At 53.1% G+C, this 13,556-nt stretch overlaps 1 protein-coding gene across 1 annotated transcript; it reads left to right on the top strand.

The window, feature by feature from the left end:
- The first annotated feature begins 58 nt into the window (after positions 1-58).
- LOC142988572 (low density lipoprotein receptor adapter protein 1-B-like) lies at positions 59-13,395 on the top strand. The gene is made up of 4 exons (XM_076137769.1): positions 59-341; positions 10,413-10,555; positions 11,079-11,191; positions 13,203-13,395. Exons 1-4 carry the CDS (start codon positions 257-259, stop codon positions 13,378-13,380), a joined length of 519 nt encoding a protein of 172 aa, XP_075993884.1. The 5' UTR covers positions 59-256; the 3' UTR covers positions 13,381-13,395.
- Positions 13,396-13,556: the final 161 nt, after the last annotated feature.

Here is a 13,556-nt window from a genome sequence, read left to right as displayed (position 1 = left end):
GTGACTCCACCAGCGGGCGTCACGCGTGTTATCCGGGTAATTTACATACATAACACCGCCCAGGGGGACGAACGAGATGATCCTACCGTGGATTCAAAGCTGACCGTGCGTGGAGAAGAGGAGGAGGAGGCGGCGGAGGAGGAGGAGAGAAAACAGCTGAGAAAAGTTTACCGCTCCGTAAAAACCGAAGCGAAGTGTCTCCGCGCTCCGGACCAGCGGCTCGTCGGGCGGGTTTGCCCCACTTTGGGATTAAGACATGGACGCGTTGAAGTCCGCCGGGAGGGCGATAATCCGGAGCCCGAGCATCGCCAAGCAGTCGTGGAGCTCTAGCCGACATAAAAGTAAGTGAGCGTCCGTCCTGCGTCACCGCGGTGCCGCCAGTCGCCGCTAACCGAGCTAGCATGGGACGCTACCAGGCAGCGGCAGTAACTAGCTTCACTCGGTAACTACCAGCTTAGCCCTGCTTGTTTGGTTTCGGGGGGTAAAATGCTGTCAAAACGGGAGAATGTTCGGTTCTCTTATCAATTACGGTTTTATTTATAACCGAAAAGCAGCGTGCGGGCGTGAGAAGGGACTATTAAAGTGTGAATTGTTGTGTTGTGAGGCGTCTGAACTTGACAGCAGCTCTCAGCCTGTTGTGGCCGCTGAGCCGGTTCTCCTCCGCTTATGTCACCGGGGGAGTTCACGGCTAAACCCCGGCGGAGCGGCGGGTTACGGAGTGGGAAAGTAAGTTTGCCCGCTCGTCTTTAAAAAAACCCCGGTTGTTGTCTTCCACGTCATTTACACGGCAAACACGGGGTGCGATTTACGGACGGAGGAGACCGGGAGATCAGCGGGGGAACCGACACGAGCTGACCCGGACTTTGTGAACGCTCAGTGGGGCGTTGAGGTCGGAGAGAAGCGGGGGAGCGGTGAGATCAAAGAGCACGGACGGATCAGCGCTTCTTCCTGGCTGAGGGCTGCACGACCATAGCAACGCACTGTTGCTAGGCGATACCTGTCAGAGACCAATGAAGAAAAAAAACCGAGCCGCAAGAGGAGGAATGGCTGAACGATTACCGGGATGGATGAGGGTCTAAAGGGTCCACGCCATCCTGTCATCATCTCCCATCATCGTCGCTGTCATTTGGGTTTCACTCACAGGGGGGTTGGTTTCTGTTCCCCCCCCTGCCTCCCCCCTCTCCCCCTCATAGACAATAGAGAGTAGTTGGCAGCAAGATTCCACACGTGCCAGAGTGTGTGATCAATGCTTTGTTTCTCTCTCTCTCTCTCTCTCTCTCCCTCCCCCCCCCCCCCCCCCCCCCCCCCCTCTCTCTGGGGGTGTAGTCCACTATCGGCCCTGCTGTTACAGGAGGTGTTGTGTTCATAGTGCGGCTGGATGCTGTGAGAGGTAACATGTGCCACAGGTCACAGGTCAGAGGTCACTTCCTCCCCTCTGTGCTGCCGTCTCCACACTCACCCAGGAGGCCGCCGATCGTTTCCTGATCCACGTCCATTACTCATATATCAGTCTCGCCCTTGTCCATCAGATGGCTCATGTCCTGACTGTACCAGCGCCGCTTCGTTCAGTCGCAGGCTCGGTGTAGTTTCATCTGCGGCGGCACAAACATGTTTCATCTTGTAGTACCTGGATCATTAGCATGCCTTTGTTCTAAGGTGGACGCTCTTCTTTGTTTCTGTCTCTGGCTTGTGGTGTTTTCGCTATTCTGTTTCACAAATACAGCATTCATAGACACACACACTCTCACACACACACATGTTAGTAGTAAGGCTGTGTGTCTGTGTCCCTTGTGTGGGCTCGGCCCTGTAAAAACAGCCCATTAATCTCTGTGGAATCTATGGGCTCTCCATTCCTCTTCTCCCACGCTCGGCGTCGGATCACAATATTGACTCACAGCACGCCGGCCTCATTAATGATCACAGCTACATTTAGGGTGCAACGCTGCACTGCACTGTCGTTTCCTGTATGGTTTAAGCGGTTCTGTTGCTCTTTGGCAGCGTGTTGACAAAGACAAAGCCATTCTCTGCACTCTACCTTCCTGTTGCATCCACACAGCTTCCACTCTCCGACGCAACGCGACCGTCGGCCATCTTTCCCTCAGTCCCTTTATTCATCAAGGTGTGCCAGTGTGGGAGGCAGAAGATCCCCGTCTGCACTGAAGACACGCAGCTCCCCTCACACACCGCGGTCAGGCCAGGGTCGCCTTCTCCTCCGTGGGACTGTCGGCACCCAGGCAGCTACGGTTCACACTAGGCTGGAACTCCCAAACACTCAGACTTCATCAGATCTAACACCATGTGTGTGTGTCAGTCAGAAGTGTGGCAGGAGGTGATAGATGTTGTTGCATAATTAGCAGCTTTATTAAAGTGGTGTTACCGCAGTGACAGAAGTTTGGGCTGGTGTGAAGTCACCCAACTGTAACTCTTCATCTTTAATATCAGTAATTTAAGCCCTGGACTCGTATGGACGACTTGTAAACTTGTAAAGATGTAAAGGTCCTGAAAGTTTTGTCATAAAGTAAAATGGCTGCAGTGTCACTTTCATTGTCAAAGCAGTGGACTTGTTGTCCTTTCTAGAACAGACAGTTACTCTGTGTCCTCTCTGCGGCCCACGCTGGACACTGTCCCTGTGTGCCCCGGGCCACAGCTGTGTCCCTCTGTGTCCCTCCCTGTCCCCAGCCCAAAGTCACCCAGGGGGCCTCGGCACTCTGTAACGGAGATTGGTTCTTGTTGGATTCCTTTATGGAGTTGTAAAGTCGTCAGTGATTTATGGCCCTGTTAGATCTTCTGTGTCTCTGGCCTGCTTCTGTGTGTGGAGTTGTGTATGTGTGTGTGTGTGTGTTTGGGGATGTACAACTGCGCTATCATGCTTTGTCACTGTAAACCAAAGGGGGCCTTTCTGTAATCCTGTAGAGACGTGATTATAGAGATTACACTCGGCCCAGCTGACTCAGCGCCCAGCATGTTTACATTTAAACCCTCACTGCCTCTACATGAGGGGAGAGAGAGGAAGATTAAACTCTGCTGCTGTGACGAGTGTGTGACGAGTGTGTGTGACGTGGTGGCACGTGGTGGCACATCTGCTCTGTCACTGTGCCGTCTTTACTTCAGAGTAAACGCTGCCTCTGTTTCCCCTCACACTGCAGCGTAACGTCCTTCACACACTCCTTTTACGGCAAGAAGTTAGACAACACAACAGAAATATTCTTCCAGGAAAGTGTGTGTGTGTGCAAGAGACACAGCTGCGTGTGTGCGTGTGTGCGTGTGCGTGTGCGTGTGCGTGTGTGTGTGTGTGTGTGTGTGTGTGTGTGTGTGTGTGTGTGTGTGTGTGTGTGTGTGTGTGTGTGTGTGTGTGTGTCACATCTTCACATGTGTGGTTAACCTGTTGAGTTTTGGGTAGACATCGTGTGTGTGTGTAAGCTCTCTCAGCCATATGGTCAGACATGCGGTCAGTGTGGAGCCTTACACACACACACACACACTTCCCCTGTGATTGATTAAATGAACTTTACAGCCAGTGGAAGGTCTGAAGGGCCCCTGTGAAGGTTCTACAGACGGGCCGATGTGAGGAGCAGCTGCTCTGTGCCGCTCTGCCTCCTGTCAGCCCCTCTGCTCGGGGCTGAAGGCAGATCAACGTGTCGCTCTGCCTCTCTTTGTCTACCTGCCAAAGAGAAACCCTCTGTCTCCGCAGCGTGACAGACAGACAGACCGGGCAGGCAAGTCCAGCTTGAACCCCCCCCCCCCCCCCCTCTCTGTAGAGCATGTCGTTCAGGTAAAACCTGCTCTTTTGACGCTCTTCTTTAGTGGCAGCTCTCACCCCGACGCTCTCCCCTCCCAGAGCTTCAGGTGCTTTGGCGCTCTGGTTCAGTCGTAAAACATCTTAATGAAACCCAGACGACTGGTTTCTCATGCTGAAGCATTCCAGGCATGCAGAGTTTGAAGTCTCTGTAGGAGAGACGGAGGAAGGAGCGCTCTGTCTGTAGGAGAGACGGAGGAAGGAGCGCTCTCTCTCTAGAGGAAACGTCTCTTTACTATAACATCTCCGTCAGCGCTCAACTGTTTACTGTCCATCTTGGGACAAACATGCAGGATCGTTGAGTTTGATTAAGAGCTTTTGGGGAAATTGAGAAAAATACAGTTTCTCTTGATGTGAAGAAATCAATGAAAGTCCTGAGCGTCTGTCTGGATCAGCACCAAACACCGACGGACGCAGGTGACCTTCATGACCTTCATGACCTCCATGACCTCCACATGACAGCGCTGACAGCAGCTTCCTCCTCTCTCTTCACCCCCTCACCTTTCAGCCATAAACACAGATTGAAAGCAACACATAAAAACAGAGAGGGACCCACAGATCCACAGAGCATAGAGAAGACACACGTCCACACGTCCACACGTCCACACGTCCACACGTCTACAAACCGCCTGCAGCGTCACTCAGTGTGTTTACAGTCACTCCATACTGATTGAAGGCACAGCAGTGATTCCTTTCGTCCGGGTGTTTCTCTCTACATTCTGCTCGCTCTTGTATAAGGTGACATTGTTTCTCAGCATCATCTGAGTGGTAATGGAGGTCAGCTCGTCTTCTTCAGCTGTGCCTGGGTATCAGGTTCATTACCCTGATGCTTGTGGTTGTAATCCCAGAGCAGCAGCAGGTCCTCTGCTCTCTGCTCTCTCTCCTCACTTTACATCCTTCAGCAGCACCTAAACACGTGTGTGTCTCTCTCCCAGTGTTAGTGTAAGACTCTTATCCTCCACAAATCCGTCCCCTCGCCCAGCTCGACCTGCTTGGCCTCTGGAAATGCTCCCACATGGACTTGTGAGGAAGCATCAGTCTGAGGCAGGAGAGACATGTGGGCCAGTCGTCCCGGGCAGAGACGGTGCTGTGGTGTCCCCGTGGTGTCCCCGTGTTGTCCCCGTGTTGTCCCCGTGTTGTCCCCGTGTTGTCCCTCTGTCCTGCAGCCTGAACGCCTCTCCACACTGAAATCTGACACCACTGTCACATCCTGGGAACGTGGAGCGATCCAATGACTGTGCAGGCGGCGTGTTGTGTCGCAGGCAGACGCCACAACGCGCATTTCCTCTGATTATGCAACACTTCCTGTAGATATGGAAAATGCTGTAAATGTGGTTCATGTCTTTATGTTACTTTACAACTCTGCCTTTATGGCATTAGAGACACATAAGAGGTGTGTGTGTGTGTGTGTGTGTGTGTGACTGACTGACTGACTGACTGACATTTATGTTTACAGCCTCTATGTAAAGCACTTCCTGTGTTCTTTCAGGGGGGTGGATGAGCCATTGTCAGTGTTTGTACCCGACAGCAGCACCAAGCACTGACTCCCTTCTCCTCTCTCCTCTCCTCTCCTCTTCTCCTCTCCTCTCTTCTCCTCCCCTCTCTTCTCCTCTCCTCTCGGTAACAATGCTCCGTCTCAGCTCCGTCCCATCGCTGCACTCAAAGGCTCCAACCCCAGAGCGGCCCAGCCTGTATAGAGTTACACAGGCCTACATTAAACGTGACACACGAGTGGAGAGGCAGACACACACACACACACACACACACACACACTCCCTCTCTGTGCCACAGGTCCAGCTTCGTTGCGTTTTCTGTTCTGTTGAGTCTGCCGAATCCCAAATGAGCTCAATCTGAAGGCGCCTCCAAGTTGTTGTTTGGTGGAAGTTTGTTCTGTGTCACAGTAAAGCTAACCTGACATCTGTTCTGTGTGTTTGACATGGTGCCCTCCTTCTGACATGTGTACACACACACACACACACACACACACACACACACACACACACACACACACACACACACACACACACACACACACACACACACACACACACACACACACACACACACACACACACACACACACACACACACACACACAGCTTCCCTCTGTCCATTGTGACAACCGGCTCCTGAGAGCTTGAATCAAAAGTCTTCAGCTCTTTCAAAGTGTTTCAAAGTGTTCCAGCATGACGCTCGCACACCGAAGGAAGAATTTGAACCCTGTCAATCTCAACACAGACCCCAGGACACAAACACACACACACACACACACTTACACACGCCCCCCATCTTGTTAGTGGAAGGTGTGCAGATGGGGTGTGAGTGTGTGTGTGTCCAGTCGGCGGTGAAACAAGGCGTCATTCACAGCTTGAGTGAGTCTGTTCCATCCTGACTCCCCCGCCTGCTGCTGCTGTCTCTGGTTTCATTCCTCCACTGGAGCCTCCATGACACCAGGCCCAGCTCCTTTCACGTCCCAACAAAGGACGGCCTGTCGGTGCGGCGGGCGGGACGGACAGCTCCACCTGAACGTCTCTTTGTCCGTCCTCCTCTTTCGCTCCCGACTGACCGGTGAAACCCAGAGCGCCAACAATCCCCCGGCTTTAAGCCTCTTTGATGCGAGGCCTCTGTGTGAGTCGGTGATCATCAAACACAACAGAGGCTTTGACTCATCAGGTCGCCGTCCTCTCGGTTGAAACTGGTTTCTGTGGACGGCGTTCCCTCATTAACCACAGCTCGCTCATGAAAGCGTTTCCTGTGGTGGAGCGGAGAGAAGCTGTCAGAGTGTCTGAGGCCGAGGCTCCGTCGAGGCGATAACGCCACCGAGCCGTCAGCTGTGATTGTGTTTGTGTCGCCTGTGTGGCTGAAAGCTTCTCCAGGCCATTAGCGGCTTTATTTTGCATGTGGTCCCTCTGAGGAGACGTCCTGCTGCCGTCTCCGCACAGACTCCACTGTTACGTCTCCCCGTGTCCCCGATCATCCGCTGCTTTGCCTGACTGATCCGTGTTTGGGTCTGAATTAGACTTACTCCCTCATTTGCATATCTCTTCCCCCTATTTGACTCTGTCCTCCGCTCGCCCATCATCTGTCTCCTCTGCTTGCTCGCTCGCTCGCTGTCTCGCGTCTGAAAGCGGAGACGCTGCCAGGAAGAAGAAGCCGATCGTCTCTTCTCGTTACCGTCACTGTCGCCGGCTGTTGACAGGCCGAGCGATAACGATCCTCCCCGACCCTCCCTCCTCTCAATCCGCCGCCTCATTTCCTCTCTGTGGGATCTGACCCAACACCCCGCTGCTTCTCCCTCTCTCTGATAGAACTCCCCTGACCCCTCGCCTGTCTTTCCTCTCCGGAGCTCTCGTTGCATCATAACCGTGTTTCTGCCTTCATTAAAACTTCATGCGACCCGCTGGGCTCTGTACACACACAGATGAGGCGATCTGAGAGGCTGTGTGATCAGCAGAGGAGTCAGGTGACCTCAGCTCGTCTCTGTGGAGCTGAGAGGAGAAACCACAGACCTGCAGATCCACAGACCTGACCTGACCTGACCTCAGACTGTGTGACCTGAGGCCTACAGATCAACTTCCTTTGCTAGTGTATGTTCTGTATTGGAGGAGTGTGTGTTCTGTCATATTCTGCTCAGTTCAGATCCTTTATTGCCTTCAATGATTCTTTTTCTTCTTCTTCTTCTCTCCCTGGAGCGTCTGATCCAGAGTCTTGTCTTGTCGTTCCTCTATATAAAGAGTTTGCTTGGAGTTGTGCTGCAGTTCAGATGAGGTGAGCAGCTGCAGGAGGAAGAGGGGCCACATGTCTTCTCTTTGTTCCTCTCCTTCTCCTCCCAGCTTTGCCTCTGGTGTGTTGAGACCTGCCTGGAGCGGGACAGACAGAGCAGACAGAGCAGCGGTTGGTTTCCACCTTCCTGACAGAGCCGACGACACACTGCTTGTGTGATTACAGGTCGCAGGGCCTGCAGGCAGACAGGCGGGGGTGCAGGGGGCTCATGTGCCGCCTCAGCAGAGCTCTGCTCTCTGATTGGCTCCCTGCAGCTTCACGTTTACGCTGCGACTCAAGCTGCTAACCATGTTTCATATTTACCGTCGTGTGTGTGTGTGTGTGTGTGTGTGTGTGTGTAATGAGCCAGTGGTGCTCAGTCCACACACACACACACACACACACACACACACACACACACACACACACACACACACACACACACACACACACACACACACACACACACACTGTCCTTTGAAGATCCCCAGTAATCACAGCGTGGCTCCTCTGGCCCGGTGATGTGAGCAGCAGCTGAGGCCCTCTGTGTGACCCTTCTGCCAGAGCGGCCCCCCCCCCCCTTGCCTCTCTGCTCTACAGCTTCCTGCCGTATCGCTGAGGCGAGCGGCGCTTATTGTCCAGCCAGAGCTCCGGCTCTGCCAGAGAGGCTTTGAAGTTTTGCTCTAATCAGCACCGCCGCTGCACAGAGCGACGGCAGAGGGGCTGGATGAGGTGTGTGTGTGTGTGTGTGTGTGTGTGTGTGTGTGTGTGTGTGTGTGTGTGTGTGTGTGTGTGTGTGTGTGTGTGTGTGTGTGTGTGTGTGTGTGTGTGTGTGTGTGTGTGTGTGTGTGTGTGTGTGTGTGTGTGTGTGTGTGTGTGTGTGTGTGTGTGTGTGTGTGTGTGTGTGTGTGTGTGTGTGTGTGTGTGTGTGTGTGAATGTAAATCTGACCGATATGTAAATGGTTTATTATCCATACAGAGCGCTCTGGGCTCAGCAGCTCTATAAATAGCTCTGTTTCCTGTGTGGGAGTTCATGTTTTATGTTTTGAAGGAGAGGAGCTGTTTCCTTTCCTGCTCACTAAAGTCTTGATCAGAAGGCCAGGTTGTGATATTTATGTGTGTGTTGTTGTTTTCTTCGGGCACTCCCATCATAACGTGCTGCTCTCTCTGCTCCCAGAGCGACAACCGCTGCTCCTCCCCAGAGCTCTGCCTCCTGCGCTCATTAGCTCAGGGTCCAGCTCCTCACATGGAGAGAGGAGCAGAGAGGAGCAGAGAGGAGCAGAGAAGAGCGTCTCCTCCTCCTCCTCCCCTCACACATCACTCAGTCAAACCCGTCTGTGCCTCTGAAGGATGGACTGCTGTGTTTGTGAGCCCGGGGTTCAAAGGTCACCAGAGTTCAGCTTCAGCTTCCATTATCTCCATATTTGTGCAAATGTCCTAAGTGTCTCTTCCTCCTCCTCGTGCAGGTTTATGGTCCACTCTGTGCTCTGGTAGCTCACTTTAGGTCATGAGGAGCCTCTAGTGCCGCTCTGTGCTGATTGTATTAGAGCAGAGCGGCTGTCATGTGACTGCAGGCTCCACTCAGGATCGCCCTGACCTTGACCTCAGGGCGGGCCGTCCCCGTCAGACTCACCCATCACTTAAAGGCGGGTTAGAGTCAGAGCTGCCGTTAAAACCCATTTGCCACAAGCACTCAGTGGGCTCGGCGGGGCTACAGAGGAGGAAGATTGCAGGTTTGCCTCGGCTGCTCCTTTGATCTCTTAAGGATGTGAGACCTCGAGCCAGATGAGAGGGTTTCCACCAAACACACCAGGAGCCAAGGAGGTTTATAAATAGCTTGATGCAAATGTGGAGGTTGACCTTTGCAATGACCTCCAGACAGACGAGTCAATACGTCCCAACGTCTCCAGCTTCCTCCAGAGGCAGCAGAGAACGTGGAGATGTTGGAGCAGAATCTACAGGATGACACCACAGCTCCATCTGAGTGTGAACACTTCTCCCCACATCTGATCTAATGAGATGAAGATGAAGACTTTTCACAGCCGCCAGCTCGTCTCCTCAGACAACAGGAGCCTGAGGTCACCCAGAGGTTAATGGGTGCCATGCAGAGCAGCACCCAGGTGTGTGTGTGTGTGTGTGTGTGTGTGTGTGTGTGTGTGTGTGTGTGTGTGTGTGTGTGTGTGTGTGTGTGTGTGTGTGTGTGTGTGTGTGTGTGTGTGTGTGTGTGTGTGTGTGTGTGTGTGTGTGTGTGTGTGTGTGTGTGTGTGTGTGTGTGTGTGTGTGTGTGTGTGTGTGTGTGTGTGTGTGTGTGTGTGTGTGTGTGAGAGAATATTTCACGCCTAATTAAGGAGAAGTTCATGTTTAGAATGAGGAAGCGAGCGGCTCAGAGACGGAGGTGTGAAGTTCCACACTGAGCTGCCGTCTCTCCTCCGCCTGTCTCGGCCTGGATGGAGGTGTGAGTGCAACGCGAAGATGAAGAGTCTGATGGTTTATCAGGCGGCTGTTCCGTGCGTCCACTTCAGAAGGAGGAAGTGTTCTCTAGAGATAAGGAGAAGGTCCGTTTCTGGCTGAGGCCTCCATCAGCACTTCCTGCGTCTGCTTCAGGTCAGAGCTATGAAGCCGGGGTTAAATCAACACACACGGCTTTATATGACATCATCAAACACAGCAGGGTTACATATTTATGGTAAACAGATCAGAGCTTTATAGCCTGTAAAGACTCGTTTACCACACTGAGACGTTTACAGTGATTTCCTGTAGAGCAGTAAAGAGGACATGGACGCTGAGGAGTGACGTGAAGCAACATGGACCACAAGGCTCACCGGTGCACCCCTCTCTCTCTTTCCCCCCGCAGAGCTTCCGGAGAACTGGACGGACACGAGGGAGACCCTGCTGGAGGGCATGGTGTTCCAGCTCAAGTACCTCGGCGTCACGCTGGTGGAGCAGCCCAAAGGAGAGGAGCTGTCTGCGGCCGCCGTCAAGAGGATAGTGGCCACGGTGAGAGAGAGAACACACACACACACGCACACGCACGCACACACGCACACGCACAGTCTAACACCTCTCACCTCGGCGACGTGTGACGGGTCGCCGGCGTCACCTGGAGGCCCGGCTGACATTTGGAGAAGCAATTAGTTTGGACATGTTGTTGTGTTTCTGCTGCTTTATGGAGGCGAAGGCTTCCTGGCAGCTCAGGTTAGATAATGAAGCCGGTGGAGACAGACTGGACGCTGTGGAGGGACAGACGATAAAGACCCGTCTGCCCTCCAGGACCTCACAGCGCTCAATGGTCTCATATGTTTGAGCTGAACTCTTCTCCTGCGTCCACATTCCTCTCGTTCCTCTCGCTCCGCCCGACTGCGTGTTTTGATTTAAAAGCGTTTCCTCCTGCAGGCGTGCGTCTGTGGGTTTGATGAGGTGGAGGCGTCCTGGTACGACCTCCAGAGTGGGAGATGCCGCTCACCTGTTTTTACTAAATCTGTTCGCTCTTCCTCTCCTCCTCTTCATCTTCCTCTCCCAGGCCAAAGCCAGCGGCAAGAAGCTCCAGAAAGTCACGGTAACCGTCTCGCCACGAGGGATCATCCTGTACGACAGCGCCTCCAAGCAGCTCATAGAGAACATCTCCATATACAGGTGAGTCCCACGCCCTCCTGCCCTCGTGTCCTCGTCTCCTCGTGTCCTCGTCTCACCCCTGATAAAACCAACCTGGTTATATCCCTCATGCTGTCATCAACGCCGGAGGGCTGCGGGGCGTGGAGAGACTATATGGAGTGTGTGATAGAGGGGGGGAGGTGTGTGTGTGTGTGTGTGTGTGTGTGTGTGTGTGTGTGTGTGTGTGTGTGTGTGTGTGTGTGTGTGTGTGTGTGTGTTCAATCTATCAGCATTGTGTCTCATCAATCTGGTCTCCCTGGAAACACAAAAACAGCTGCATGTCTCAGCTTTCCCTTCAGGCGTGACTGACGAAAGCACACACACACACACACACACACACACACACACACACACACACACACACACACAGATCCCAGCCTGTCGTGTTAAACGCTCTCTCACCTCCGTCGGCCTCCAGATTACGAGTGACTCAGTCGAGCTTTGGATCGCGTCGACGAGGTTCCTCATCGCTCACGGCTGGTTACCGAGGAGACGAGCCCGTGGTGTGTGATTGTTTTTCTACAAGCTGTCAGATTGAGGGAGGAGATCTAAATGATTTCCGTCTCGTTCTCCTCGCGTCATCCTGGAATGCCTTGCCTCACTGTAATCATGAAGCCGCTGCCTTCTGCTGCCTTCCGCTGCCTTCCTGCCTCATTTCCATCACGTTTACGTCCAGAAATGTCCCAGACGTGCCGCACTGCCGTCTACGGGATGAGGCGGAGGTAATGGATAGTCTCATCTTGAAGTAAATGATGGCGGCGGCGATTAGAAGGCCGAGCTGCGAGAGGTGAGGCGAGTCCAGCTGCGACCTCAGGATGGTGCAAACACATAGCCTGGCTCCGCCTCCTTACCTCCGCCCGAGCTCGCTCCCCCAGACATCTGCCCAGGAGGACCAGCAATAAAAGAAATAGATTTGCCAAAACCCCCAATTTTCCCCGACACACTCCCTCCCATACGCCGGCTGTAAATCTGACTCTGGCGTTGAGACGACAGCTGTGGTTATTAAAGCGCTGCAGGCTTTAATCTGCCCACACACACACACACACACACACACTGCTGCTGCTTCTTCTTCTTCTTCTCCCACCTACTCTTGTTTATATTCAATTAGTCACAAGTTAACCGAGTGTGTGATCGTCTCATGGTGAAGTTCTCAGCGCCGTGCTGAGGCAGGAAGGAGAGGAAGGACAGAGTGTAGTCCTCATCATCGCTCCATGTACCTGAGACTGACAAACACGCCACACACACACAGAACATCACACGACAGACAGCCAGGAACACGCTGGCCTCTGTCACGCCGCTGCTGCTGCTGCCAGCTCTGCTGCTTCCTGTGTGTAAATGCTTTCCATGCATGTGTGCCAGAACTAGAAGGAGAGCAGAACAAGTGTGTTCCTCCTGACAGGAAACTCATGGTCAGGCACAGGATGTGATCCAAACTTTAGGCGCCGCTGCTGCGCATGTGAACAACCTATACAGACTCGCTCTCTCTCTGTCTCTGTCTCTGTTTCTCTCTCTCTCTCCCCCCCTCCCTTCCCCTTCCTGTACAATACTACCCCTGACATTGCCCTTGACCAAGGCACTAAGCTATGTTTGCATGCTGCCGTCTCTCAGTGGCTTCAGCTGGATCTAATGCAAAACACAAAGTCCAATAAAGCTTCACAAAGTAACAAAGCTCCGAGCTGCGGCTCCGTGTGAGTCCAGCCTGTTAGACAGGTGTGTGTGTGTCTGTGTGTGTTGGGCTGTAGTAACTTGTTAAAACGGCAGGGAGGAATGAAGGAAGCTGCACAGATGTCCGGCCTGCACGTGTTCAGTCTAAACGCATCAGGATGTTCAGCTGTGGGCGAATGACATCACCGCAGCAGCTGAGGAGTGACGGCGAACATTTGTGTTCACGCAGACGAGACCACTGTGACTCTGCTTCTTCTTCCCCACTTCCCTTTCTCTCTTTAAATTGTGTGTGTGTGTGTGTGTGTGTGTGTGTGTGTCTCCTTTGCAGAATATCATATTGCACAGCAGACAAAATGCACGACAAAGTGTTTGCCTACATCGTCCAGAGTCAACACAACGAGACCCTGGAGTGCCACGCCTTCCTCTGCACCAAGAGGAAAGTGGTGAGTTCAGGTTCCCTTCATGTCTCTTCTCCTGCTCCTGCTCTACACACTCAGGCAGGGTGATGGTTGGTAAGAGGCCGTCTGTAGAGTCTGTAGGTCGACTCGCTGCAGAGCTCCGAGTTCTCTCTCCTTCTCCTCCGTGTTTGCTGGCGGCACAATGGAGACGAAGCTCCTCATGCAAATCCTCTGCAGATAGACTTCAGCCTAACTGCGCCCATGAATGTATGTGTGTGTGTGTG

The sequence above is a fragment of the Genypterus blacodes genome, unplaced genomic scaffold, assembly GCF_046128005.1.
Source record: "Genypterus blacodes isolate CSIRO-AG114 ecotype Tasmania unplaced genomic scaffold, CSIRO-AGI_Gbla_v1 ptg000336l_1, whole genome shotgun sequence".
Taxonomy (NCBI): domain Eukaryota; kingdom Metazoa; phylum Chordata; class Actinopteri; order Ophidiiformes; family Ophidiidae; genus Genypterus; species Genypterus blacodes.
This window is presented reverse-complemented; position numbering and strand designations above follow the sequence as displayed.

Coding starts and splice junctions, on each gene's coding strand:
- LOC142988572 (XM_076137769.1), top strand. CDS start 257: ATGGACGCGTTGAAGTCCGCCGGGAGGGCGATAATCCGGAGCCCGAGC. Junction 342..10,412: donor GAGCTCTAGCCGACATAAAA/GTAAGTGAGCGT, acceptor TTCCCCCCGCAG/AGCTTCCGGAGAACTGGACG. Junction 10,556..11,078: donor TCAAGAGGATAGTGGCCACG/GTGAGAGAGAGA, acceptor TTCCTCTCCCAG/GCCAAAGCCAGCGGCAAGAA.